This window comes from Quercus lobata, chromosome 8 (genome assembly GCF_001633185.2).
Source record: "Quercus lobata isolate SW786 chromosome 8, ValleyOak3.0 Primary Assembly, whole genome shotgun sequence".
NCBI classification, from domain to species: Eukaryota; Viridiplantae; Streptophyta; class Magnoliopsida; order Fagales; family Fagaceae; genus Quercus; species Quercus lobata.
In genome coordinates, this window is record NC_044911.1 from 59,443,023 (window position 1) to 59,469,914 (window position 26,892).

A 26,892-nucleotide genomic window follows, 5' to 3' on the forward strand; every position below is an offset into this window, starting at 1 on the left:
TGACCACCAAGGCATCATCGTGAGGTTGAATAGTTCCTCTCTTATCCTCATCCGAGAATCCCAGTATCAAAGAGCTTCCCTTTTTTGACCTTTTGGGTTCCCTTTGCCTGCCCTCGGAGGGGAGCCGATCAACAGCTAACACCCTGGGGATGGGCGGCCCCGTTCTTCCTGGTGCAGCGAGGATGACATGTATCTTCCCAGTGGGGGGTCTTAAGGACACGTCCTTTCGAGGCTCTTATGTTGCTTGGCCGGGATGGCCACTCGATGGGTGCAGCAGGTGACGTAACTTTCCTTCTCGGACCAACTGATCTAAGTGATTCCGTAAATTCCTGCAGTCCTCAGTAGTATGCCCATGGTCCTGATGATAGTGGCAGTACAGGTTCTGGTTACGTTTGGAAGGGTCTCCAGCCATCTTTCCCGGCCACCTGAAATAGGGCTCATCCCTTACTTTCTCCAGTACCTGTTGTACTGGCTCTCTGAATACGGCATTCACTGTTTGCGGGTTGCTCTGCCCAGCCTGCCGCGAAAAATCTCTCCTCGGCTGACCAGGGTTGTGCCGTTCCGTCCTGAAATCATTTGCTTTGGGGGGGATAACCTTCTCCTTTCCCCTCCCTTGCAGCTGATCTTCCTCCACTCTTTTGTACTTGTCGATCCTATCCCTCAACTGATCAATGTTGGCAACCGGTTTACCAGTGAGGGATTTCCTTAAGCCATGGTCGGTGGGGAGCCCGCTTTTGAATGTGCTGATAGCGACAGCATCATGGTTGTCATCCAGGTTGTTATACACTTCCCAGTACCTATCTGAGTATGCTTTCAGAGTCTCTCCCTCGTGCATGGATAAGGACAATAGCGAACCGAGGGGCCTGGGGACTCTGGTGTTGGTGATAAAGTGGGAGCAGAAATCCCGAGTGAGCTGCTTGTATGAGCTTACGGAATTTGTCTTCAGGCCGTTGAACCACCTCATCGCCATTGATCCCAAGCTGGACGGGAAGATTTTACACATAAGGGCTTCATTTTGCGAGTAGATTGCCATCTTTTGGTTAAATTGACTCACATGCTCTACCGGGTCTGCTCGACCGTTATAGATGGCGAATGCCGGTTGGTTGAAACGTCAAGGCAGCTTAGCCCCTTCAATTCTATACGTGAAGGGGGACCTTGAAACCTGGTCCAACGCCTTCTTCATGGCGTCGTTCCCTGAACCTTTGCTGGATGTGCTCTCATACTTCCGCACAGGGCGTGGTTCCTTTTCGTAGGAAAAGGTTTCACTTGGAGGGGTCCTTGACCTCCGTCGGTAACTCACATCCTCCGCATTAGAGGACTCGTCTGAGTCTGAAGGAGATCGTCTTCGCTGTGCCCGTCGTAGCTTCCTCTTCAGATCATCTATCTCTCGCTGCATGGCCTGGTGACTATTTCGCCTCTGGGACACGTGACTATCTATCTGAGTGTGACTCTAGCTTGTCCGGATAGTATGCACACTTCCCTCATGATTTCCCCTGTGGCCTGGGTTGACGGGGTTATTTTGCCTCTGGGACTCAGCGGGTTGTGTCTGTTGGGAGTTAGCCTGGTGAGGATTCTCCTGGTGTGGACCTAGTTCTGCCATGCTTGACCGTCGTGCTAGCTGATGCCCTAGTTCTTCCCACAGACGGCGCCAATTGTAGTTGCACGATTTTCCTGGCTCAAATTCTATTGATCAGGCATTGGCCTAAAGCGCAACCCACAATATATTATTTGTAGAGAATGGGTCAAAGAACTTGGCCTCAGTGAGCCTATTCGGTCTGATGCATGGACAGTATGGTTGCAGAAAATAAAGACACAAGAATGGATCTCTCACGTATGATTCTATTTCTTCCGTTCCTAATACAGTTTCTCCCCCCTCTTCTTTGAGGGACTCCACTACATTATATAGTTCCCCTCCTCTTATCTCAACCTTACACTTGTTGATCATCTAAGCATCTACTTGAGTACCTGTCCCATCAGACGCCCTCATCTCTCCCTTTGTGAGTTGCAGAGGCCAAGGCGGTACTGTTCAGGGGTCTTTTCCTCATTAATGCGGCCAAGAGGGTGGTTGGGGCGCAATTAATGTGGTGGTAGCTCTCCATAAGATATTTTGGATTTTATTCATTTTATATGTTGAGAGGATGAACTGAAATGGCTGGGGAGAGTTCCTCGTCTGGGTTTCGTGATGTCCGAGGAGGAGTTACTCCTCGGACACGTTTCCTTGGCGTTTATTGGGATTGGGTAATGCTTCATATGTGGTTTCTCTTCGGACAGGACGCTCCTCGGACGGGCCTGAATTTGGAATAGCCCACTATTTCTGGGCCGGGCCCCACAAAACTCTTTAAGAATAAAAATTTAGGACACATAATGCAAAATTGGAACTCTAATTTGAATTTTTAATTTGAGTTTCTCTTAACTTCACCTACTATTATTATTATTCATTCTTCAAATCTTTTTTTTCTATTATAATAATTGGGTGTTGAATAAAAAAATGTTGGAAGATGTGTAGTTGTTAAAAAAATAATAAATAATGAATAAATAAATAATATTTAAATGAGATAGAGAGTCTGTTGGAAAATGTATTTGAAAAAGTGGGTAGATAAAAGTAAAAGTCATTGTTCATTCTCCAAACAGTACAAAAATTTACTAAGTCTGCTGGAGATGCTCTCTAACCAACTTTAATCTAATATATATTTTTTAGATAAACTTTATTATAATATTTTAGCCCGTACTTTAGTTACTTTATTTACTTTCTAAAGTGATTGGACCAGCTTTAATGTTGGGAATTTGTTTTCTTCTTCTTCTTATTTATTTATTTTACTTTTTTGGGGAGGGAGATTTTGACTATATGAATATGATGGGTTTAATAAATTTTTGGGCTTTCATATGCCCATTAATTAATTTTCGTTGTTGGATTGATATTTGGGCTTTTTAAAAAAGAAAAAAGAAAAAGGAGGCTAAGGATATTGTTAGGGGGGCCAAGTTCAATTTTATTGGGCTAAATTCTAAAATAGGTTTAGTGTTAAGGAAATTTTTGAAAAGCTATGGGGTCATGGCCCCTTTGGTCTTCCCACCCAACTCCCTTAGCTCTATCCCCACCAATTGACCTATGGTATGTAGTATTTGATTTTTTTTTCTCCCTTTAATTTTAAACTTTGTCTATTTCTTAAAAAGGGAAAAAATTGCGTAGCAAATTGTGACTAGTAGAGAATAAAGTGAAATACTGAAAATGTAAGAGAAGACTTTTAAGCATGATTTAAACAGACTTTATTTTCTTGATATGATGTGATATTGTGCACGCAGGTGTAAGGGGGTGGGCTGTGCTAGTGGTGTTGGGCTGCCTCCTGCTGCACTAAGCCTAAGTTTTCTGGATAAGAGAGTCAGGACCGGCCCAGCTTCAGCTTAAGTTGGTCCGGCTTGTGCGCAAACTAGGCCAAGTCTGCCAGGGACGTGTTCATGGCGGGCGAAATTGTTTCAGACAAATCATGGCAGACAGACATAATAATAATAAAATAAACAGAAAATATCTAGCCACTTAATGGGGAATTGACCAAATAGGCCCTAAAATTAATTACAACAGCAATACTAATTGTTTTTTTTTTTTACGGAAGAGAAAAAAAAAAAAGCATAACAGAGGACATCAAATGTTAATACGCATGGGTTAGTCAAAATATTAGAGGAAATCGACCCGTAATCCAATCCACAGGAGCAGAACCACAAAGGGAAGAACGTTCCTCCTCAAAGTAGTCAATCTCTCAGGAAAAAGTCTTGCCGTAGAGGTTAACTGCCCTGAGGGAAATGTGTCTGAGTGGTTTTCTGCGCAGATACTCTCGAGTTTTCTTACAGAGGGCCGGATTTCATGAGGGAGAGAAGTGACCAATCTACCGGTGCATGCCCACCTTTCTAATTCTCACTATTTCTTTCTTTCTTCTCACTTCGTTTTCTTTGCTATTTCTTTTAAGTTTTCTATTTCTTAGTCCAAGTTCCCGTTGTTCCTCCTCTGTTCACGGCAAGACCCTCCTTTTATAGTGCCTGCCGTGACCCGATTTTACTGTTTTAACCCTTAACTCCCTTTGTTTGGTCTGGGTGTATTGGCCGACTATCACTGTTCCGTTTGTGTGTCGCCCTTCCATCGCCAGACAAGGAAGAGTATTTTGTTTGCTAGTCTGCCGTGACACTCTTTCCTGCTACGGTCTGTGTTATTTCTCTCTCCCTATCCCTCGTGGCATGCACCTAATAGTTCCAACTCAGCTTGCCTCTTTTGGGTAGTAAGCCATCCCAGCAGGACACCTCCCCGAAAGAGCCTGAGCCGGAACCTTCAAAATAGATTTTTCCCCTCCCCACCACTAAACCATGCCTTCTGATTCTCTAACCCCCCGACCTCACCATGCTCTGTATTGGCTGGGTACAGGATGATGGTGTCTGGGCCTTGTGCGTGCCTTCATTCCATATGTGTCCAAAACTTGCCTACTGCCCATTCGTTTGCTGTGGGCTGAAGGCTCATCGTCCGTGTTTCTTGATCTCTTATGTGGGCTGCCTTTTGTTTTCTCGCTCCTCTCAGGAGCTGGGCTTTATTTGATGATAGGTCTTACATGTCTTTGCCCATTCCTTGGTTTCCCTTATTTCTTGCAATGTCGTTCTGTTATTCCTGCTGTAATAACTTAGTCTTGCTGGGCCTCTTTTAGGCCAACCGTTTATTCCTTCTCTCAGTAGCTTGGCATGGCCATTGGTTTGCTTTTATTTATAGGCTTCTATGTCCCTTTTGGCTTTCCCTTGGGCATCCTCGGCCCGTTTACTTTCTTTGAGCTTCCTCGGCCCTTTTGCTAATTCTACATTCCCATGGGTTTTTTACTAACTTCATTGGGCTTCTCTGACCCAATAACCTTATTCTCATCCTTAGGGTTTATGGGCCTGCCATAAACCCCTTTCTTTCTTAGTTTGCATTACTTTGGGCTTGCGGCGGCCCTTTCTCGCTTTTCTACCTCATACACTGCCCATGGGATGCTATTTCTTTCTTTCCGGGCTTCTTTGAGCCCACTTGCCTCTTCAAGACCCATTTGTTTATTTCTTGGGCCTGTGATCCATTATTCCTGCCGCTTGGGCCTAATGGTTTTGCTGTCTGCTTTGTCAATTCTTTGTTGCCTTTGTTATTGGGCTTTCTTTCTTTCCACCTAAATTCTCACAAATGACCCTCAACAGCAGGCTTATATTATGTATATGGGCAACATGAGGGACGAGGTTTCCACATCATCTTGTTACACAAGCATGCTACAAGATGTCATCGGCAGGTTATAAAAGTAGTATAATGGCACCACCATAAACTTGCTATATTTAGTGAGAAAAAAAAGGTGGAGTCTCTGTATTTATATCTCTATCACTTGTTTTTTTAGAATCTTATATCATGATTATATTACATATTGTTAGGTTCTAAATGTTTAGAACAATTGGCAAATCGTTAACACAAACTTGTCTAGATATAGATCTTAGAGTCTATAAGTATTATTAGACAATGCTCAAGGTGATTCAAGTCAAGATTCAAGAACATACAAGCTGCAAGAAGAAGATTTCATAATTTGTCTGGTTCGATCGATCGAAAGACAGGCTCAATCAATCGAAAGTCGTATCTGCAGAATTTTAATTAAGCCTAAACAGTAGTTCAAGCTCATTAAGGATTAGGGTTTCTAATCTACTTCTCCCAGTATATAAGGGAAACCCTAAGCACATTTTTATGTGGCTTTTTAGAGAGAAAAGAGTGTGCCTCTTTTGTATTTAGGGTTTTGTTCCTAAAAAGCTCTATTAGGTCTTCTACCGATGCTATTCCTTGAAGAATCTCAAGATTCGGTATTGTAGAAGTTGTTGTCTTCTCTAGTCATCAAAGGTGCTGATGATCTAAACCTTCAAGGGTGGTCTTGGAGTCACAAACAGGAGATTTTTTGTTGCTAAACCTTTGAGTGGGATCTCAAAGTCACAAACGGGGGTGTTTGTGTTTTGTAAAGGCCAAAGAAAGAAGGAGTCCGTGGATTCGAAGCTTGCACGTGGTCGTGTTAGTAAGTTCAACTGGTGGGTAGCAATAAGAAGTCGAGCGTGGGGGCTTGTAAGTCTTATTGTATGAACTTTGATTCTTTCTAGTGGATTTGCTTTTTACCTTGAGGATAGTTAGGTTAAATCCTCCTCAGGTTTTTTATCGGTTTAGTTTTCCTGGGTTATCATATCGTTGTGTTATTTATCTTTCCGCTGCTATGCATGATATGATTGTTTGATTGTGATAACCTAGACTTGTAATTTGGACTAAGTAATCACTTGACTAATTACCTAGGTTAATCTAATTGTGTTTTTAAGGGGTTTAAAAACTAATACATATTATTATTATTATTATTATTATTATTATTATTATTATTATTATGTGACTCAATATATATGTTGCACATTCAGCATATTTTTGTCAGGTAGTTTTACCTTAAAATTATTAATATAATTTATTATATATAAAATTTTATTACCAAAGTCTCAAATAGTCTGAAACTCTACCCCTGTTAAAATTCCATTTTCATTTTCTGTTTTGATAAAATATTAATCTTAAACAATGTACTTTATGCAATACGAGTTAATTTTTCCATTTTAATTATTAGCTATTATTTTATTTTCAATCTCAATGATTTTAGCAAATTTTTAATTTAAATAAATATGATTTTTTTAACTAATCCATTAGATTCAAAAAAGTTCGAAAAAAAAAAAAGTTAACAAGATCTCAATTACATAAATATACGGTTAAAGTTATCAGGCATTGCAATCCTTCTAGGCATTAATCTGTCATATGCCTGCTTTCAGCCATATTGGTCCAAAATCTTTACTATATAGCTACAAAAGCAGTTTCCATGGATTTGCAGTAGAGCTAATTGAGCAAGAAGCTCAAAAAATGGCTGGTGGGTGAACTTGATCACAATCCCCCACCTCTCCCCCCCCCGCCCAAAAAAAAATTGAAATTCATAAAAAAATTATGTAAAAATGAATATGTAGGAATGGATGGGGTAGTGTCAGTGTTCCCTAACGAGAAAAAAGAGCTCCATACAACAAGGTCATGGGACTTCCTTGGCCTTCCTAAGCAAGTCGATAGACCAACAACTAAGAGCGATGTCATTATAAGAGTATTCGACACTGGAATTTGGCCGGAGTCTGATAGCTTTAATGACAGAGGATTTGGTCCACCACCTAGCAAATGGAAGGGCAAATGCCAGGCCTCAAACCAATTTTACTTGCAACAAGTACATCTTTAACTTTCATCTATTGCGTTTTGTATTTTATTTTATAAATTACTAACATGGCTTGTTGTAATCGGTGAATAATGAAATTGATGTTAATAGTGGAGCAAGAGTAAGTGAACGTAATATTGTTCCAATCACAAAAAGCCATGTTAGCGACAAAGGAAAAAGTTTGTGAAAAACATTGTGCCAAACACATAAATTTTCAGACAAAAGTACAACTAACAAACGTGGTTAAAATTAATGCAGTAAAATCATTGGAGCAAAATATTACCGTAGTGATCGACTTTTTGAAAAAGAAGATATTCGATCTCCAAGAGATTCAGAAGGCCATGGAACACATGTTGCATCAATAGCAGCTGGGAACTTAGTGAGCAAGGCCAGCGTAAAAGGCATTGGTTTGGGAACAGCACGAGGAGGTCTTCCATCAGCACGTATTGCTGTGTACAAAGTATGTTGGTATTTTGGCTGTAATGATGCTGATATTCTTGCAGCATTCGATGATGCCATTGCTGATGGGGTTGACATAATATCTATTTCAATTGGTGGATCTTCGAGCAACTATTTTACAGATACAATTGCCATTGGTGCCTTTCATGCTATGAGAAATGGAATATTGACATCAAGTTCTGCTGGTAACCGAGGTCCAGATCTAGCAACCCTCACAAGCTTCGCCCCATGGTCTCTTTCTGTGGCCGCAAGCACCATAGACCGAAAGTTCCTCACCGAGGTCCAATTAGGTAACAACAAGAAATTTGAGGTAATCAAAATAATTTATTCTACTTTTACTGTTTCACTTCCATGCCTTTCCCTTGTAAACTATAATTATTTCTAAGGATTAAAAAAAAAGTGATAAACTGCGATTGATGAAGTATAAAGTAGAACACTTGTAGTGAAACCTAGAGATTATTATTATTATTGTTGTTGTTGTTGTTGTTGTATGGCAAGGGGTCCCCAGGCCCACTTGGGCCTTGAACTTCAACCCTACAATGTAGCCTATCTCCCTAACCCCTTCGTCCGAAGTTAGGCCCTGGGCCTGCTAAGGCCATGAGCCCAAGCCTCATGCCACTATGCTTGACCCAATACCCATTGGACATGCAATCTTGATTTGTACACACCATGATTAATAATCAAGGGCTTGCCTGGTCAACTACATCTTGAGCGGGAACGTGATTGCTCGAGTATACTATATCTCAACTACCCGGGATTGCCCTAGGGAATATAGCTGCCGAACAGCCTTCTTGAGCTAAGAACCAATTCCAAAGCCACTACTACCACTCCTAACTAAACACCCACTTAAGAGCAATGGAATTGGACCCCCTCGTCCACTAATAACCTAGAGTAATCATGACCCCTCTACCAATCTTGAGCTATAAATAAAAGATAAGAATGAGGAAGAGGGAGGTGGTGGAAAAAGGGGTTAAAGGGGACGGAGGGCTGAAGACTTAAGGAGAGCAATACGAGAGAAAGGAGAGAAGTTTGTAGGATTAGGTCGAGTTGTTGGGTCTCTAAGTTAAGAACTGCCCATAGTAGGAAATCCAAAGCCTACATTTCAAATAGATTGTGAGCCCAAGAGGTGGACCAGCCCATAAGTCCCATTTTTGGCGCACACAATTATTATTATTATTATTATTATTATTATTATTATTGTAGGGGCAAGGGTTCGATCGTATATTAGGCCTTGGGTTTTATCTGAGGATACAAATGGGCTCGAGGAGAAGCAAATAATTATGAGATATTCTCGGACCAGGTCCCATTAGCACAGAGCAAATGAAGGGTCGTCCGAGGAATACATCCTCCTCGGACTTAATGAATAGGGTTCAAAATATATAATCTAGCAACTAAAGTGATCTTCCAAGAAGTTTCAATGACATAGATGTACTTCACGGACACACAAGAAGGAAGAAAACCTAAAAGTATCTAAGAGAAGGCTGTCACCACCACATTAAATGCACTGTAGCTACTTTTCTGAACGCATTTATGTGGAGAAGACCTCTGAACAGTGTTATTTTGGCTACCGCAACTCACAGAGAGCTAGAAAGGGTGTCTGATGTGACAAGTACTCAAGTAGAGCTTCGGATGATCAACAAGTGGAGGGTAAAGATTATTCAAAGGAGGATATATAAGGTGAAGGACTCTTTCATGGAGAGAAGAGAAAAAACAATATAACAATCTGAACTTTTCTGATATTCTAGAGTGATCATCATATACAGATTTAACCTCCTCGGACTAAAAGTTTATTGATATCAGCATCCTTGGTTTGTGCTTGACCGCCTTACAATTTAATACTAGCCATTGTCCAACTTATTAGGACCTAGTTCTTTGACCCATTCTCTACAAATTCATTGCATTGGGCTCCTTGAACCAAGACTCCATACATTTTGGGCTTGGGCCTCAAATTGTGACCCTACAATTATTATTATTATTACTATTTGACATGTTAGAAAAGATTCTATGCAATTTTTTTTGAAAATAATAACATTAATCAAATGCTAATACATAAGAAAATTTTCCTATATCCCACTTTTTAGTGTGCTATTTTATACTTCACCAATTGCAGCCTGCCACACATCTCTAATTTTTCCTCATAAAGTAACAACAAATTAAGATAGAAAAAAAATATATAGTCACATGATTTTTTTTTTTTTTTTAGAGAGAGTGTTTCAACCTATTGCGTCCGCTTCTGATAATAACTCTTTATCATCAAACCAAGACACTAATCAGTTTTTGGTTTAGATCGAGATTGAATTCCAGATCTCTTATTCAACCATCAGAGACTTTACCAGTTAAGTTAACTGGAATCTACTATAGGCACATGATATAGGGTAATTAATGAAACATAAAGTAAAACATTGAATGTGAGATATGGAGTTTCATTCAATTTGTAAGTGCTGAGCTAACCATTTCCTTCATGTGTAAAGCCTATGGTTTACAAATAAACTGCAAACTAATTTGAATAATTTATTTACATCATGTGTAGGGAATTTCAATTAATACATATGACCTCAAAAATAAAACTTATCCAATAATTTATGGTGGAGATGCACCAAACAAGACACAAACAAAGTATAGTTTCTACGGCTCCAGGTAACTGAATTTTTTTTTTTTTTTAATTATGCTTTAACTCTTTTTTAATGTATACATATAGACAAAAGGAGCAATTTTAACCATTTACCGGTCATGTGTCTATCAAACTAGTAGGTGAAATATTCCTTATTCTTAAGAAGAGTGGTATCAATTGTCAAGAGTTTTGTAACTCAATTGACACTTTTTGATATTTTTAACGGAGAAAATTAGAATTCAAATCCCTCCATCTCTAACTATCGAATTATCAAAAAAATAAAAATCAGTATCAACTATGTTCTCATTCTAACATGGAAGTATTATAAAAAGAAAAGTTGGCAGTTAAAAAAAATGGAACTTATTGGGAAAATGCAGGTATCGCGACGAAAATACGTTGGACAAAAATTTGGTGAAAGGTAAAATTGTACTTTGTGATGGTGAGAATTATGGGGTTGGGTAACTCTTAGCCGGTACTGTGATGCAAGGTCGACGCCCCAGCTCTGACGCTTTTGCGTTTCCCTTGCCTGCAACTTACCTTAGCTTCGAAGATGGTGCCAACATTTACTTGGACATAAATTCGACAAGGTATTAATCTAAAATACCTTAGACAATTAAGGACTTCACAACTCACAACACATACTAATCCTAATGAAGATGCACACTTTTACAGGACCCCGACTGCGACTATTCTTAAGACCAATGACCGTAAAGATCCATTTGCCCCTTACATAGCTGCATTCTCATCCAGAGGTCCAAACCTAGCAGCGCACAGCATTCTCAAGGTAACTTCAAAGTAATCACTTTTTTACATTTTGTATTATTTGAGAATTTGCAGGGAGAGAAAAATTTTTACTTTTGATATCACTTTTATTATGCATCAATCACAACTGACTATATCAATAGTTGTGAACAAAGTTGTAAAATATGTTACGCCCATAGAATTTTCGGTATTATTCTTCATATTGAAACCTATTTTATGTTGTTTTAGCCCGATTTAGCTGTTCCTGGAGTAGACATTCTAGCTGCATGGTCCCCAATTTCCAGTGTTAGTATTGATAAGAGAGCAATTTCATATAATATAATCTCGGGGACATCAATGTCTTGCCCTCATGGTTCAGGGGCGGCTGCCTACATCAAGTCTGCTGCCTACATGGTCACCTACAGCTATCAAATCTGCTCTTATTACTACTGGTAATAACTATATTCAATTCCTAATCTTGGTAATTTTAAGGCCAAATTAATAAGTTTGTTCTAAACTTTAGTGCATAAGTGATATTATAGTCCTTTAAGTTTAAAGTTTAAGAACCAATATTGTATTTTATCATCCTCTTAATTTAAACCATAACCACAACCAATTTGGTGTATTACTTGTAGTTGTCCCCGTGAGTCCTGAAGAGAGCTTTGGAGCTGAATTTGCGTATGGTGCGGGCAATATTAATCCACATAAGAGTGCAAATCCTGGTTTAATGTATGATATTGATGCAATTGACTACATAGCTTTTTTGTGTGGACAAGGATATAGTACGAAGTTATTACAAGTTGTTACCGGAGACAGTAGTAGTTGTCCCAAAGGTACTGATGGAAAAGTTTTCGATCTAAACTATTCTTCTTTTGCTCTATCCACACCATCCTCAAATTCTATAAGTCATGTTTTCAATCGGACGGTCACCAATGTTGGAACATCAACATCTACATACAAAGCTTAAGTGAGTGCCCCAACTGGACTTAGTATCAAAGTGAACCCTAGTGTTTTATCATTTACATCTCTCAAACAAAAGCTATCGTTTGCCCTTACGATTAAAGGAACAAAAGATACACAAATAGTCTCTGCTTCTTTAATTTGGGATGATGGCACATTTCAAGTGAGGGGCTCCACTGTTGTGTATGAAGCATTTTGAGATTCTATATATGGAACATGTATTACCAATATTAATAAAACAAAAGCTTTGCTTTAAAACAGATAATAAAGCAAAAGCTTTGAAGTAATATGCTCATAAAGAAGGATGAAGGCGGCGATGAAATTACCCCAAGAAAAATGGTTGTAAACCTTTGCTCAATTGCAATTAATTGTAAGTGCCCTATAGAAGATAGTCTTTTTTATCAAACACTTGTCGCAAATCTATTTATTCCGGGTCGGCCTGAATCGCTTGATATAGTTTGAGACCTAAGACAAATGGTTTTTTATTTATTTATTAAATGCCATTTAAACACTATTTATTTTACTATATATATATATATAGGTTCCCTTTTTAAGATTCTGTCATGTGGATTTTTTCTCATGGGATGGAAGTGTATTTTTAAGTTAAGTAGTCACATGGTTGAATCTTAAAAAAGGAACTTAAAAAACAATACATAAGATACCGTACTTAAGTTTTGTCCTATATATATATATATATATATATAGACACACACTTCTTGCTTTTTAATATGCAAAAATTACTAACTACATTTTTAAATTTAAGCTTTACTAACCATACTAATCCACTTAATCTTAATGTGATTTAATTGATTTTAATTATAATTTTATCAATTTTAGTTTTAAAACATATTTATTGAAAGATTCAATTAGATCCTTTCTATTCTTCTCCCATTTGTTCTTAAGTTATTTCATATCCAGATGCGTTTTTCAAGTATAGATATCAAGTATTAATCTAACTTATTAAAGACACTACTACAATTCATTCAATAACATAATCACCTAACAATCTCAATTTGCCAAAATAAATATAATTTTAATATATATAACTTAATTAATTGTATAATAACCAAATTAATATTAATTTTATATTAAAAAATCAAATATTTTGGTTTATGTATAAAATTGAACAAAAAAGACATAAAATTTCTATTTCTATTTTTTTAAAATAAGTTTTAATTTACCTTGAGTAAAGTAATACATGGTGAAGGAAAGTTGAAATCTAATTTTCAAATTTTGATTTTGAGAGAGAGAGAGAGAGAGAGAGAGAGAGAGAGAGATTTTTTGAGAAATAATTACAACATACTGCTAACCCCACAGCTTGAACCGTTTTTCCCCTAGACCTCCAAGCACTTTGTGTATAGGGAGGTGCCAATTCAGTTACAAGGCCTTTGGCGAGAGAGATTATTTGTTGTGGGTTCATATTAGAGATTGGATGGCTAATATTGACAGCTACTATTTATGATAAATACTTATAAAAAATTGAAATCTTAAATCTTGGTCATTAATGATAATTTTGTATACTCACTTAATACTATTATATTTTCTTAAACAATCTAAGATTTCAAATGAGTTGAATTTCAACGATCTCACAAATTTGGGGGCCTTCTTGTTGAAGCGGGAGAGCTTGCTAAAAAAAAAAATTAATAAAAAAATTTTGGGGGCATATATTTTTTATATTAGGGGCCTTAGGCAATGACCTAAGTGACCTTGTCTAAGGTCGGCTAGTATCCGATGAATTGGAAAGTTTAATAATAATAATAATAATAAATAAAAAATCAAATGCTATAGAAGCATTGGTTTAAAAAGTATCTTTAGAAACATTTATGAGAAAATGATAAAACAATTAATTTTTTTGATAGTTTTTTTTTATTTTATTTTTATATATATTTCTTATGAAAGTTGTGTTAAACATTTCCTAAAATAGTTTATTAACAATTGTTCTAAGATCACCCATTAACATGACCTATTTTTATATAATCTATATTTAAATAAAAAGTATTAACCACAAAAATATCAAATTAAAGAATTTTAGAGTATTTTTTTAGAATACTAAATATTTAACACACATGAGGAAAAAAGAGAAGGTATTAACGAAACTGACAGTGATGTATATCCAAAAAGACCTAACTCTTGAATACACAACACAAATTTTAAACCTCTTTAACTTATATTCATTTTAGAGTTAGATATTATTTCAAATACATAATATCATACAAGCCTCATCACACGCGCGAAGCGCGTGTGATGAGACTTTTTTTTTTGGTTTAGTGTCATGATTTTTGGTATATGCATTGCCATTGAAGTTTCAAGAATAATTGGAAATATAAAAATTATAAATAAAAACTACATTAAATCATAGTTCAAATTTTTGTAGACAAAAAAACAAAAAAAACCTATGTTTTATTTTTTATATATAATTTTTTTGAGAACCTAATTTATAAATGAATAAAACAATTTGAAAATCAATAAGAAAGTGACCTTATTTTGTAGGCAAGTAATGTTACAGATACAAACTATTTTACAACGTTTTTACAAACTCCTGATGTGGTAAATTCTTACTAGTTCTAATATGGACTCATTACTAACATTACATTTATACTTATGATAACTATTTAGAAAATACTAAAATCACATCAAGATTTTGTAAAAAAGTTGTAAAATAATTTGTATCTATAACATTATTCTTTTGTAGGTAATTTTTTAGTGGGAGTTAAAGTTGTATTCTTACTAGATTGTCCTTTAATTTTGTTTCTATTTAAACATAGGGCTGTAAGGGCATTTTTGAACCCAAAAAAAAAAAAAAAAATGAGAATCTTAAACAAGGAAGCCCTTTAAATAGTAAGATTATATTTGGTAACAATTTTTGTTTTCTATTTTCAAAAACTTGTTTTTGGGAATAAAGGAAAAAACAATTTTTCTTGTATTTTTTAAATAAAAAACATGTTTGGTTAGTTGGAATTAAAAAAAAAAATTTGAAGAAAAAATAGAAAATACTAAAATATGTTTTTACTAGGATTTGAACTCTAATGCTAACTCATTAAATAAGACAGATTTATTAAATTAAATGTGTATTTTCATTGATTTTTGAAAATTAGAAATTGAAAACAGTATTTTGTATATTATTAGTTTCCTTCACAAATTGAATTTTGAGAACAGCTTTTGTTTTTCGTCAATTTTGGGTTGCCAAACAAGTTTTTTAGTTTCAAAAATAGAAAATTGTTTTTAGAAACAGAAAATAAGGGGAAAAAACAATCACCAAACATATCCTAAGTGTTTTTGTGAAAGTTAGAAATGTATTTTTACCATATTATCCTTTAGTTTTGGAAAGTCTTTTAAATAGTAGTATAGAATATATATATATATATATATAAATTTCTTTAGTATTTGCAAAAAAAAAAAAAAAAAGAGTTTTTGATTTAGTAAAATCTCCAAAGTTTACCATCGCGTACATTTGGTGATGTGGTCACTTCACAAGTATTTATTTGTGAGGTGTGGGGGGTAAGGATCGAGATTCAAGTCTCTAAGAGGGAGTTTCACACGCCTATAGACTTATATTAAACTGAAGTAAAAATTCCACCTAGTAAAAAAAAAAAAAAAATTCCAAAGTTCAACTCCCAAACACAAGGCAGTTCGATTCAAACCGACCGGGTTGGCGGCCCAAGTAACCCGGTCCATCAAGAGCTGTAACATGTTGCTTGTACCATCGTGCTGGACTTTGGGCGAGTGAGTTAGAGTTCCTCTCTCTCTCTCAGTCGCTTCGAGCTTAGCTAGGGCACACATTCCCTGAAAAGAACGAAACCCTAATTCCCCAATTAAAAAAAAAATGCCTTTCATATCAAAAATTGAACGACAATCCGATTACCACCTCTTCCCTTCCACCACTCCAATCGTCATCGACAATGGCGCTTCCTATTTCCGCATCGGGTGGGTCTCTCTAACTGTTCTCTATCATTCTCATTTGGGTTTCTTTGTGTTTCTGTGTGTGTGTGTGTGTGTGTTTTTTTTTTTTTTTTTTTTTTTTGATAATTGGAAAAAAAGTGTTTTAATGTTTGCTTGTGAATATTTGTAGATGGGCTGGAGAGACTGAGCCTCGTGTTATTTTCCGTAACATTGTTCAGAGGCCACGCCATAAAGCTACTGGTACCCATGTTTTTTTTTTTTTTTTTTTTTTTTTTTTTTTTTGTGTGTGCTTAGTTTTTGTTTGGTTCGTGAGAAAGTGGCAGAAAGTAAAAAAAAAAAAAAAAAAAAACTGAGCCTGTACTTGCTTGATGGGTCTCCATGAGCAGTAACAAACTGATTTTAAATTGGGATTTTGGAATTTCTTTTTTTTGGGTTCTTAGGTTCTGCTTGGCTCCTGAAAATGTGGCAGAAAAGAAAGTAAAAATTGAGCCTTTTCTTGTATTCTATTCCCACCATAAAAACTGAATTGAGGGGTCTTCATTAGCTATGACAAACTGAATTTAAATTGGGGTTTTGGACAAGTTTTTTATTTTATTTTTGGTTCTTTTTAAGTTCTGGTTGGCTCCTGAGAATGTGGCAGAAAAAGAAAGTAAAAACTGAGTCTTTACTTGTATTCTATTCCAACCATAAAAACTGATTTGATTTAAACTGGGGTTTTGGATTGTGATGCAGGTGAAACTGTTACTATAGTTGGTGACCATGATCCTGCACTTTTGAGATACTTTGATTGCACTCGATCTGGGCCTCGTTCAGCTTTCGATAGCAATGTTGTTTATCAATTTGAAATTATGGAATATGTAAGCATGTTCTGTTCTGTTCTGCACTCTTTCATTGTACTAAATATTTTTATAATTATAAGTACATGGTTCTATTTTAGTTGTCTAGCTTGGGATATATGGATCTTGTTTTAGACGGGTTAATTTAATGGGAACTCCAAAATTGTATAATAATGCAAACAACAAATTAATAAGAAAACTTGTAGACACACATGTGAAAACAAATTAAGTTACTTCAAAACTCTGGCACCTTGTTGCAATTCACATTACATCATGTAAGTTGTGAAATATCTGCGTTGGAATGTTAAATCTAGTTGGACAGGATCTTTTTTTGCTTTCTCCAAAATTCTCCCAGCAGCATAGCATGGCAATCTTTGATTGAAAACCTTATAAAGAAGAGAGAGAGAGAGAGAGAGAGAGAGAGAGAGAGATTTATATGAGGAGCACAGTAACAAGTTTTGGAGTATTCTATTTCAAAACCTTTAAAATTAAGGTTCTAATCTTTTTTCACAAGCTGGACATGTTATGCTTTCAGTGTCAAATACGCCAATGCATATTTTGATTATTTACAAAAAGATCTAAAGCACATTTTAACTAAGTTGTGTGTGTGTGTGCGCGCACACCTGCGCTCGAACGTGTGTTAAGAATGACAGCCTCACAAATGTTTCCTTGTTTTTGTAGATTCTTGACTTCGCCTTTGATCGATTGGGTGCAAATGGATCACGGGTATGACAAAAATGGACAATTTTTTTCCATACATTGATGCTTTAGAATTTTCATGGTAGAAGACTTATTTTTCACCAATCTAATTGGTATTCTCAGTGGTTTTCTATAGTGCTCATGGTCTCTGTTAACATTGAGGGCTGGTTGTTGCCTGTCAGATTAATTGTTATTACATTCAGATTCTTTGAACTTCTTATTTTACATTGTATTTTTCCTTTAAATTTGGTAAAATTTCTGGTCTGCTTTTATGATGTAGGATTTTTCAAATGAAGTTGGTGGTTACTGGATAATTAAAAAAAAAAGTAAAATCAATTTGAACTTTAATTTTAATAATTCATATTTAGTTATCTGTGGCATTCGGACACCATTGGAAATGACATGAATCAAACAGTTGAGTGTAAAATGTTGGTGCTAATGGCAGTCACAGTATTTGTATTTTGTACATTGTTCTGCACATCTGACATGGTTTGATTCTAAATGCTTCGAATTGTGTAAGTAAGGTTTTAGGTATTTGTTAATATACTAACAAGACCTCTTTCTTCTTTTTATGTTCATTTGAGGGCAGAACAGATTGATCACCCTGTCCTGATCACAGAATGTGCATGCAACCCTGTTCAGTCACGAAGTAAAATGGCAGAACTTCTTTTTGAGACTTATGGAGTTCCATCTGTAGGTAATATCACTAACCAGTACATAAAACTTTAAATGCCCTTAATGGACATTTTCTACGTCCTTCCACTTCCTTTGAAATTCTTTCATGCTGGCTTTGGTCCTCTCTTTCTCCTTTAATTTGTGTACTTCTTTCGTGAAATCTGTCTTTCTTTCCACTATCTCAGCATTCGGTGTTGATGCTGCATTCAGCTATAAATATAATCAACAACTTGGGGTTTGTGGTAAAGATGGTCTTGCTTTATGCCCTGGATTTACCACAACTCATGTGATTCCGGTATGGTTTCCAGTGTTTTCATTTACTTATTCAATTAATGGATATCTTACATAAATATATATATATATATATATATATATATATCCAGGATTCATATAGTAAACGTTTAACTATGCTTAGGATAAAATATAACAGCTTTGCATGATTGCATATAATTGATGTGTTAGTTTTACGTGTTAACTCTAGTATATATTTCTCATCATGCATCATTATCGTCATCATTGTTGGTGGTAGTGTTACTACTTTCTTTACTATTTACAAGAGAGAAAAAGGAATTAAGATTACCAACACTGGTGTATTATTGTGTTTCATTTCAATTCAGTTTATTGATGGGGAACCTGTCTATAAAGGAAGCTGCCGAACTAATATTGGTGGATACCATATCACTGATTATTTGAAGCAACTACTTTTGCTTAAATACCCTCATCACATGTAAGTCCAAAAATATTAAGATTCTGATTCTATTAAGTCAGTACTGCTGGTCAAAATATCTGATTATCTTGATCACATGCAACAGGGCTAGGTTTACATGGGAGAAGGTCGAAGACCTGAAGATGGAGCATTGTTATATCGCACAAGATTATTTTTCAGAAGTTCGGCTATTTCAGGTAATGTGCATAACTTTTCTCCTCCCATTTTCTTTTAAATCTCTGACAATTAACTATAGCCTTTTTTATGACAGAAAGGGGACAAGGAAGCAGAAGATAAAACCAGGTGTTGGCAGCTTCCATGGATTCCACCACCAACTGAGGAGCCTCCTTCAGAAGAAGAGATTGCAAGAAAGGCGGCCATAAAGGAGAGACAGGGTCAACGGTTGAGAGAAATGGCTGAGGCAAAGCGGTCATCTAGGATAAATGAACTGGAAAATGAATTGCATGGTTTGGAATTTCTGTTACAGCAGCTGGAACATGTGGAAGAGCATAATATTCCTTCTTTCCTATCAGAGACTGGATATGTCTCAAAGCAGGAGATAGAATCTGCTGTTCAGAAAGTCACACAATCTTTACGGAAAGCAAAAGGTGAACCAAAGGGTGACCAAGTTGAAGCTGAGGAGAAGACAGATCCTGCTACAAATGAAAGGTTTCCTCTTATAAATATTCCTGACAACATGCTGACACCAGAGCAGGTATTCTTTTATACCAAATATCTGATCATTTTTTGTTTTTGGTAAGTTACACATGCACCCAATGGGTCTTAAATCCATGATTTCTCCCTCCATCCTATTATTATAGGAGAGGAAGTACCAGTTGAGGTATTGCTCATTCGCCAATGGCTGATCATATGCCTCGTGGTAATGAAGTTTCCACTGGTTGTGCTTTTAATAAACCACATTAAGTAACACACACACACACACACACACATATACTACATTAAGTAAAAAACAACTATTTATGCAGCCATATTTCCTGATACCTCTGCCTGCAAGTTCTTTATATGTTGTTCTGAAGTTTGTACATAACCTGACATTTATAACGCTTAGGTCATTGCTTCTATAATTTTCTGATTTTGAAAGCTAAACTTCTGATGGATATGATAATGCAACCTGGTATTGGAAACCAGCTGAATAACAACTCTACATACTCACCCTAGGGGGCTTCATTTATTTTTTATTTTATTTTTATTTGTTGGAAATTTTCCCATCGTTAACAGTAAAATTTCACCTTGCTATCGTCACTTGACAGCTTAAGGAAAAAAGGAGGCAGTTGTTTCTTAAAACAACGTCTGAAGGCCGACAGCGAGCTAAACAGAAACGCTTTGAATCAGAATTAGAACGAGAAAGGAAAAATCAACAAGATGAAGAAAAACGCTTGTATGTGCCAAACTTGGGAATTTATTTTAAAGTAATTTGTTGTGGTCAGATTTAATGAGAAAAGGGCAATCCTGTATTGTGGTCAGATTTGTTTAGTTGAATTTAGTGGAATTTTTTAGGAGAATAGAGAGACTAAGGGGGGAAGAAAAGCATCTCTATCTGGATTCAAGTATCAACACTTAGGTTTTAAGAATGCTTGCTTTACTCATTACATGATAGTGTTGCAGATGATCTTATTAGGGAAATCATTTATTCGTTTTCTATACTTTGAGCATATGATCTCTCTGTTCATTGTTTTTCTCTTTCTTGTTGATGTAGAGAGAACCCAGAGCTTTATTTAGAGCAGTTGCGTGCTAAATACAAAGATCTTTCTGAGAAAGTTGAGCAGCGAAAACGACTTAAGACAAATGGTAACCATACAAATGGAAATAATTTCTCTGGAGGTGTTGGTCGTGGTGAGAGATTGAATGCAGCCCAGAGGGAAAGGATGCGCCTCTTAACTACAGCAGCCTTTGATCGAGGGAAGGGTGAGGATACATTTGGTGCCAGGGATGAAGATTGGCAACTTTACAAACTGATGAGCAAAGATAATGATGATGATGATGAGGGACCAGATCAGGATGAAGCAGAAATGGCTCGCCTCTCTTTGAGGCTCCAGGTCAGTTTTTCATTCCGTAATATTCATGTGCTACTATATGTCTGTAATTACCCTATTTTTCCTGGTCTCGATTATCTAATTCAGCTAAAAGTCTTAATGGACCAATATCGTGCAGGAACTAGACCCAACATTTGTTCCCAAGTCAGAAATAGTAACCTCTCAACCTGTTGAAGTACCACGATTACGTCCTCTCACCAAGGAAGATTTCCAGATCCTTCTTGGGGTTGAAAGGTTCCGATGCCCTGAAATTTTATTTCGTCCCAACTGGATAGCTGTGGATCAGGCAGGGCTAGATGAGATGACTGGTGTCTCAATAAGGAGGTTGTCACCTGTGGGCCAAGAGGTGGAGGAGAGACTGACCAATTCAATATTCATCACTGGTGGGAGTTGTCTTTACCCTGGTATGAGCAAACGCTTGGTAGCTGGAATCCGGATGATTCGGCCATGTGGGTCACCTATAAGGGTGGTCAAAGCATCGGATCCAGTACTTGATGCATGGCGTGGGGCTGCTGCTTATGCAACTGCTCCACAGTTTCTGACACAAACTTTCAGTAGAACAGATTATTATGAGAAGGGTGAAGATTGGCTTCGCAGATATCAATTGCGGTATACATTATAATTTATTCGGCCACAGTCCATTAATGTATATTGTCTTTCACATTAAATGATACTAAATCAATTAAATTCTAGACCAAGCTTCTGACCTTTTAGTGAGGTTCTGCCTCAAGTCTATTGCCACTGTTAGGCATTGATTCATACAGGGATCTTGTTCTTATTTAATTCCCAATCCATTGTCTGATCTTCTGGTGTTTGTGTAAATAATTACTTTGCCACTTGATTCTCACTCTCTGGCCCATAGTTACTGAGCTGGCGTGTATATAACTCTGAATTTCAAAACCTTGGAAGTAAACTTCGATTTTTGTGTTTGGGTGGGCCAATGTTTTCAAAACCTGTTAATTGATGCCAACTTAAAAGACAGGAGTGTGCCTTTAACTTGAGTGAGATTTGAGACTGCCAAAAGGCAAGCCTGCAACTAATGTGTTTCTCCTGCATGCTTTCATCCCTGGTTGTGATGGAATACTTGGATTTAGTTTCCCTTCATGCGAGCCATGGATCAAACTTATACGGGTTTCTTTTCAGGTCTTTATCGGACATAGATCATCAATATGGTTGGGTTGGTTTCTTTTTGGGATCTTATCAAATTAATTTGCTTTTAACAATTCTAGAGTCACAACAATTTAACAACATAAGTAAAAAAATATTGTGAAAATTGTTGTCCGTACAATTTGTATAGGTTTTTATTTTATTTTATTTTATTTTAAGCCTTACATTTTCAAGTTATAAGCATACTTTTGTCTAGTTTCAGAAAATAGGCAAAAAGTTAATCCAAACACACTTGTAAGAGGAGTTTATTTATTTTTTTATTTTTTATTTTTTTATTAAATATACAAGATTTGAACTTAAGATATCTGTAGCTCTTTATCGTTGAGACACCAATGAGTTCATTGTTTGACTAAATGAGATTTGATTCCATGACCTTATTTGAAAATAAAAGACTACCAATTAAGTTAAAAAATAAAGTTTATATGCAAACCGCTAGTTGGAGGAATTTTTCCAAACTTAGTCAGAAATAATTTTATGAAGATGACATGTCGTATACCATGTGCAAGTCACATTACCGGTTAAAATCACCTCACCCATAGTTAGTATACTTAACTCAGTAAACCCAAACCTAAACCCTCTCTCTCCCTCCCTATACTGGACCACCATCACCACAACTATGACAAAAACACTCATTTTGAGCTCTTCCCCACCCCCCCCCCCCCCTTTAGTTTTGGAGGCTAGGTTGGGGTAGAATTAAAACTTATAATTTTAAAGTTTCAAATTAAATTAAAATTATTACAAATTAAGCTTTATAATTTTACTAATTTTAAATAAAATTCAAGAATTTTAAAATCGTATCAATTAATTTATATGATTTTAAAATACAAGGTGTGACTTAAAACTGACGAAACTATAAAACTTAATTCGTAACAATCTTAATTTTGAGGATATAATTTGAAATTTATAAAACTATAAAATTTGAAACTATTCCTCAAATATAGATGCTTAAAAAAGGAAATTACAAAGAAGGAAAAAAAAAAAGTGCAGTGCAGTGCAAGGGAGCTCCAATCAATAAAATAAAATACTAAAATAACGCAACGGCTACTTTGGCAACCAAACCTAACAGCCAAGCCAGCTCGTACAAGCTTATATCATATAATAGTATTTATGTAAAATTCGACCGTTGGGGAGGACTGTTTCACACAGCCCTAGCTCTTTCCTTTTCCAACAACGCTCCTCTCCTATAAACCCCACCATTTTTTTACCGTTGCAAATCTTGCTCCTCGCTCTCACAGTCTCTCACACACAAAACCCTCTTTACAAAAAGCCCTCTTTGCTTGCAGAGAGCGGCCTTTCTTTCTTTCTTTCTTTCTCTCTTTCTAGCTTTCTTTCTCATTTTCACTATTCACCATAGACAAAAAAAAAAAAAAAGAAGTCAAAGAAAGAAGACCCCGAAAATGGATTCACCTCAAGCGAAAAAAACTGGGTTGAATCTCCCGGCTGGGATGTCTGAGACATCACTACGCCTCGAGACCTTTTCGGGTTCTACTTTACGTGCCGTGACTAACTTGGGATCGCCTCGAACCATATCGAACTTGTCAGCATCCCCTTCGAAATCTTCGAGTTGCAGTGATAGGTTCATACCGTGTAGATCGTCGTCGAGGCTGCACACTTTCGGGTTGATTGATAAGGGGTCGCCGCTTAAAGAAGGCGGAAATGAGGTGTATTCGAGGTTGTTGAGAGCGGAGCTTTTTGGATCTGATTTTGGGTCTTTTTCTAATGCAGGTCCAGGGTCACCTATGAGTCCTAGCAAGAACATGTTGAGGTTCAAGACCGAGAGCTCGGGGCCTAATTCTCCTTACTCGCCTTCGATCTTAGGATATGATAATGGGTTTTCTTCAGAGACTTCCACGCCTCCCAAGCCACCTCGCAAGGTCCCCAAGACTCCCCATAAGGTATGCATTGTATGTTCTTTCTGGTTCTAATCTTTTTTGCTTGCAGAAGATATTTTGTATGGGGCAAAACTAACTTAAATCACAATTAAATTTAAGGATTTGACTTATTTGCTAATGCTACACATGATTGAATTTAATTTGAGAATCTAAGGTACAACAATGAAGGAACTGTAACTAAGTTTTGCCCTTTTGTCTCTTTCAATTTCTATGAAGGAAAAACCAAGTTCAAGCAAATTGTTTGTGTTAGGCGCAGTTAGTTTAGTATTTGAAAATTTCAGCATTTGACTTAGCAACCAAGCTGACAGTTGTTTCTTAGACTAAGATGCAAATATGAGCAAATGAACTAACTGAATCTCAGCTGTGAGAGAGAGAGAGAGAGCAAACCTTGAATGAATTATAAAGAGAATAATGTAGTGATAGATATAGGAATAAAAAATGTGGTTGATCATTGAAGTTAAATTGTGGCAGGTTCTAGATGCTCCATCACTTCAAGATGACTTTTACTTGAACCTAGTGGATTGGTCCTCGCAAAATGTCCTTGCAGTTGGATTGGGAACCTGTGTTTATCTATGGAGTGCATCAAACAGCAAAGTAAGTTTGGTATTACTTTGTTGGGAACAAATTGAAGTAGAGTTTGGTATGGGTTGTGTGTAATATTCTATTATGCTATTTTGTTCTCAGGTAACAAAGTTGTGTGATTTGGGACCCAATGATGGTGTGTGTTCTGTCCAATGGACCCGAGAGGGTTCATACATTTCCATTGGTACAAATCTTGGTCAAGTTCAGGTAGCTAGTCCTCTAAACTTGTAAATGATCCTTTAATTATCACATCTTCTTTGCAGGCTAGTATGTTCAATTAGTCTCTTATAGAGTTGAAATTAAGCTAGCATTTCGGTATACTGTTGTAGGTCTGGGATGGGACACAGTGCAAGAAAGTCCGAACCATGGGTGGGCATCAAACAAGAACAGGGGTTTTGGCATGGAATTCGCGCACATTGGCCTCCGGAAGCAGGGATCGCAACATACTTCAACATGATCTTCGGGTTCAAAATGACTTCGTTAGCAAGCTAATTGGCCACAAGTCTGAGGTGGAGCCATTGAAAATTTCCTAACTCCTCTTTTCATCAACTGAAGCCCTTAGTTCCCACCTACTTGGAGCTTCCTATACATAACTTTTATTGTCATTTAGCTTCATAGAGGATCATATCCTCTGTTAAGTGTTATAATCCAACGTTATTGATATGCTATCTTTAACATGGACCACAACTTAATGGGAGAAAACAGAGAAGTTATAGGGAAAATGGCAGTAATCTTAACCTTTCCTTAACTTCAATGCAACAGGTATGTGGGCTAAAATGGTCCCATGATGACAGGGAACTTGCATCTGGTGGCAATGATAATCAGGTATTCATCACTAACTTTTAGTTGTTTCTTATTCTTTGGAAGCCTCAATAACTAATCTGATTTCTTGCTGGTGAGCCTAGCTATTGGTCTGGAACCAGCATTCTCAGCAACCAGCTTTGAGACTAACAGAGCACACAGCTGCTGTCAAGGCCATTGCTTGGTCACCCCACCAAAGTGGCCTTCTTGCATCTGGAGGTGGAACAGCTGATAGATGTATTCGCTTCTGGAACACCACAAATGGCCACCAACTGAACAGCGTTGACACGGGGAGCCAGGTAGTTCTTTTCAATTCTTTATGCATCAGAATACCAGTTGATTTTCGTAAGGGGAAAAAAAATTCTACTAGCCTTTGTAAATGCTCATAGGCAACTTATGATTTCTAATAAGGGCCAGGAGGAGAAGTGGGTGCTATTGTCAATTCAAACAACATATGATCCTGTAATGTGGAAATTTGTTCTTGAATAAATGCATGTGCTGAAGGAATACTTATATAGAGTTTGCTGCTTAACATGCAGGTTTGCAATCTTGCATGGAGTAAAAATGTGAATGAAATAGTAAGCACTCATGGGTATTCCCAGAATCAAATTATGGTGTGGAAGTATCCATCAATGACAAAGGTATTAGCTTTTTAGTCATAACATTTTCGTTTTCATCATAATCTGTCAGCGAACCTTGGTATTTAACCTTTGAAATTATAGACAACTAGACTTGTCTGGTTTTTTTTTTTTATTATTGAAACTGTTGGATTGATTGATAGGTTGCAACTCTAACGGGACATAGTATGCGAGTGCTTTACCTTGCAATGTCACCCGATGGTCAGGTACTTCATCATTTCCTTTAAAGCATTTTTCATAGCATGTGAACCTGATTGGCAGCACAGGAGTAACACCAAACATAGATGCAAATATATATTATAATGCATATAGAAATGTTTTAATTTGAACTCAATTGCCTCTTGCAGACTATAGTTACTGGTGCAGGTGATGAAACCCTCCGGTTTTGGAATGTCTTCCCATCCATGAAAACACCAGTAAGCATGACCATTGCAGACCATATTTGATATTTGATAATAATCAAACTGCACTTTGCTATCTCTTTCTAATTCACTTCTCTTGTTTCCTATTGTGTTTTCAGACACCAGTGAGAGACACAGGTCTTTGGTCTCTTGGGCGAACCCAAATTCGATGATATTCTTTGCACACGTGAATATGTTTTGGTCTTTGGTCTCTTGGGCGAACCCAAATTTGATGATATTCTTTGCACACGTGAATATGTTTTGGTTATGAAGATGGAAAGGATAGGGCTAGTTTATACTGTATATGAAACTGTAATTTATTTGTAAGCAGCTGAGATGTGCTGAGAGATTGGCAATGATGTATTCTTATTTATTTATTTATTTTTTCCCCTTCTGCTATAAAGTTTTGAATCTGTAAAGTGTTTCCTCGTTTATAAAAATACTTGGACATCAATAACACTAGATAATTTGTACTCTCTCTCTCTCTCTCTACCCTAATGTCATTGTGTATATGTGATACTCA

General features: G+C 36.7%; 2 protein-coding genes and 1 pseudogene across 3 annotated transcripts; all 3 read left to right on the forward strand.

Annotated features, from left to right (window-relative positions):
• The first annotated feature begins 3,041 nt into the window (after positions 1–3,041).
• On the forward strand, positions 3,042–12,217 carry LOC115957156 (annotated as a pseudogene).
• A 3,473-nt stretch (positions 12,218–15,690) lies between these two features.
• On the forward strand, positions 15,691–21,793 carry LOC115954852 (actin-related protein 5). Of its 2 annotated transcripts, XM_031072811.1 has the most exons (12): positions 15,691–15,942; positions 16,088–16,158; positions 16,651–16,775; positions 17,436–17,480; positions 18,048–18,150; positions 18,314–18,423; positions 18,746–18,855; positions 18,941–19,031; positions 19,106–19,549; positions 20,106–20,233; positions 20,552–20,891; positions 21,007–21,793. In XM_031072811.1, exons 1-12 carry the CDS (start codon positions 15,842–15,844, stop codon positions 21,508–21,510), a joined length of 2,172 nt encoding a protein of 723 aa, XP_030928671.1. In that variant the 5' UTR covers positions 15,691–15,841; the 3' UTR covers positions 21,511–21,793. The 2 variants fall into 2 exon arrangements, with proteins under 2 accessions (XP_030928671.1, XP_030928672.1); XM_031072812.1 differs by lacking the exon at positions 15,691–15,942 and having other exon boundaries at positions 18,043–18,150.
• Positions 21,794–23,195: 1,402 nt separating this feature from the next.
• Positions 23,196–26,845, forward strand: LOC115954853 (protein FIZZY-RELATED 3). Its single transcript, XM_031072813.1, has 10 exons — positions 23,196–23,950; positions 24,419–24,541; positions 24,632–24,736; positions 24,859–25,038; positions 25,292–25,354; positions 25,435–25,629; positions 25,870–25,971; positions 26,112–26,174; positions 26,316–26,384; positions 26,489–26,845. The coding sequence occupies exons 1-10, from the start codon at positions 23,453–23,455 to the stop codon at positions 26,540–26,542; spliced, it is 1,452 nt and encodes a 483-aa protein (XP_030928673.1). The 5' UTR covers positions 23,196–23,452; the 3' UTR covers positions 26,543–26,845.
• Positions 26,846–26,892: the final 47 nt, after the last annotated feature.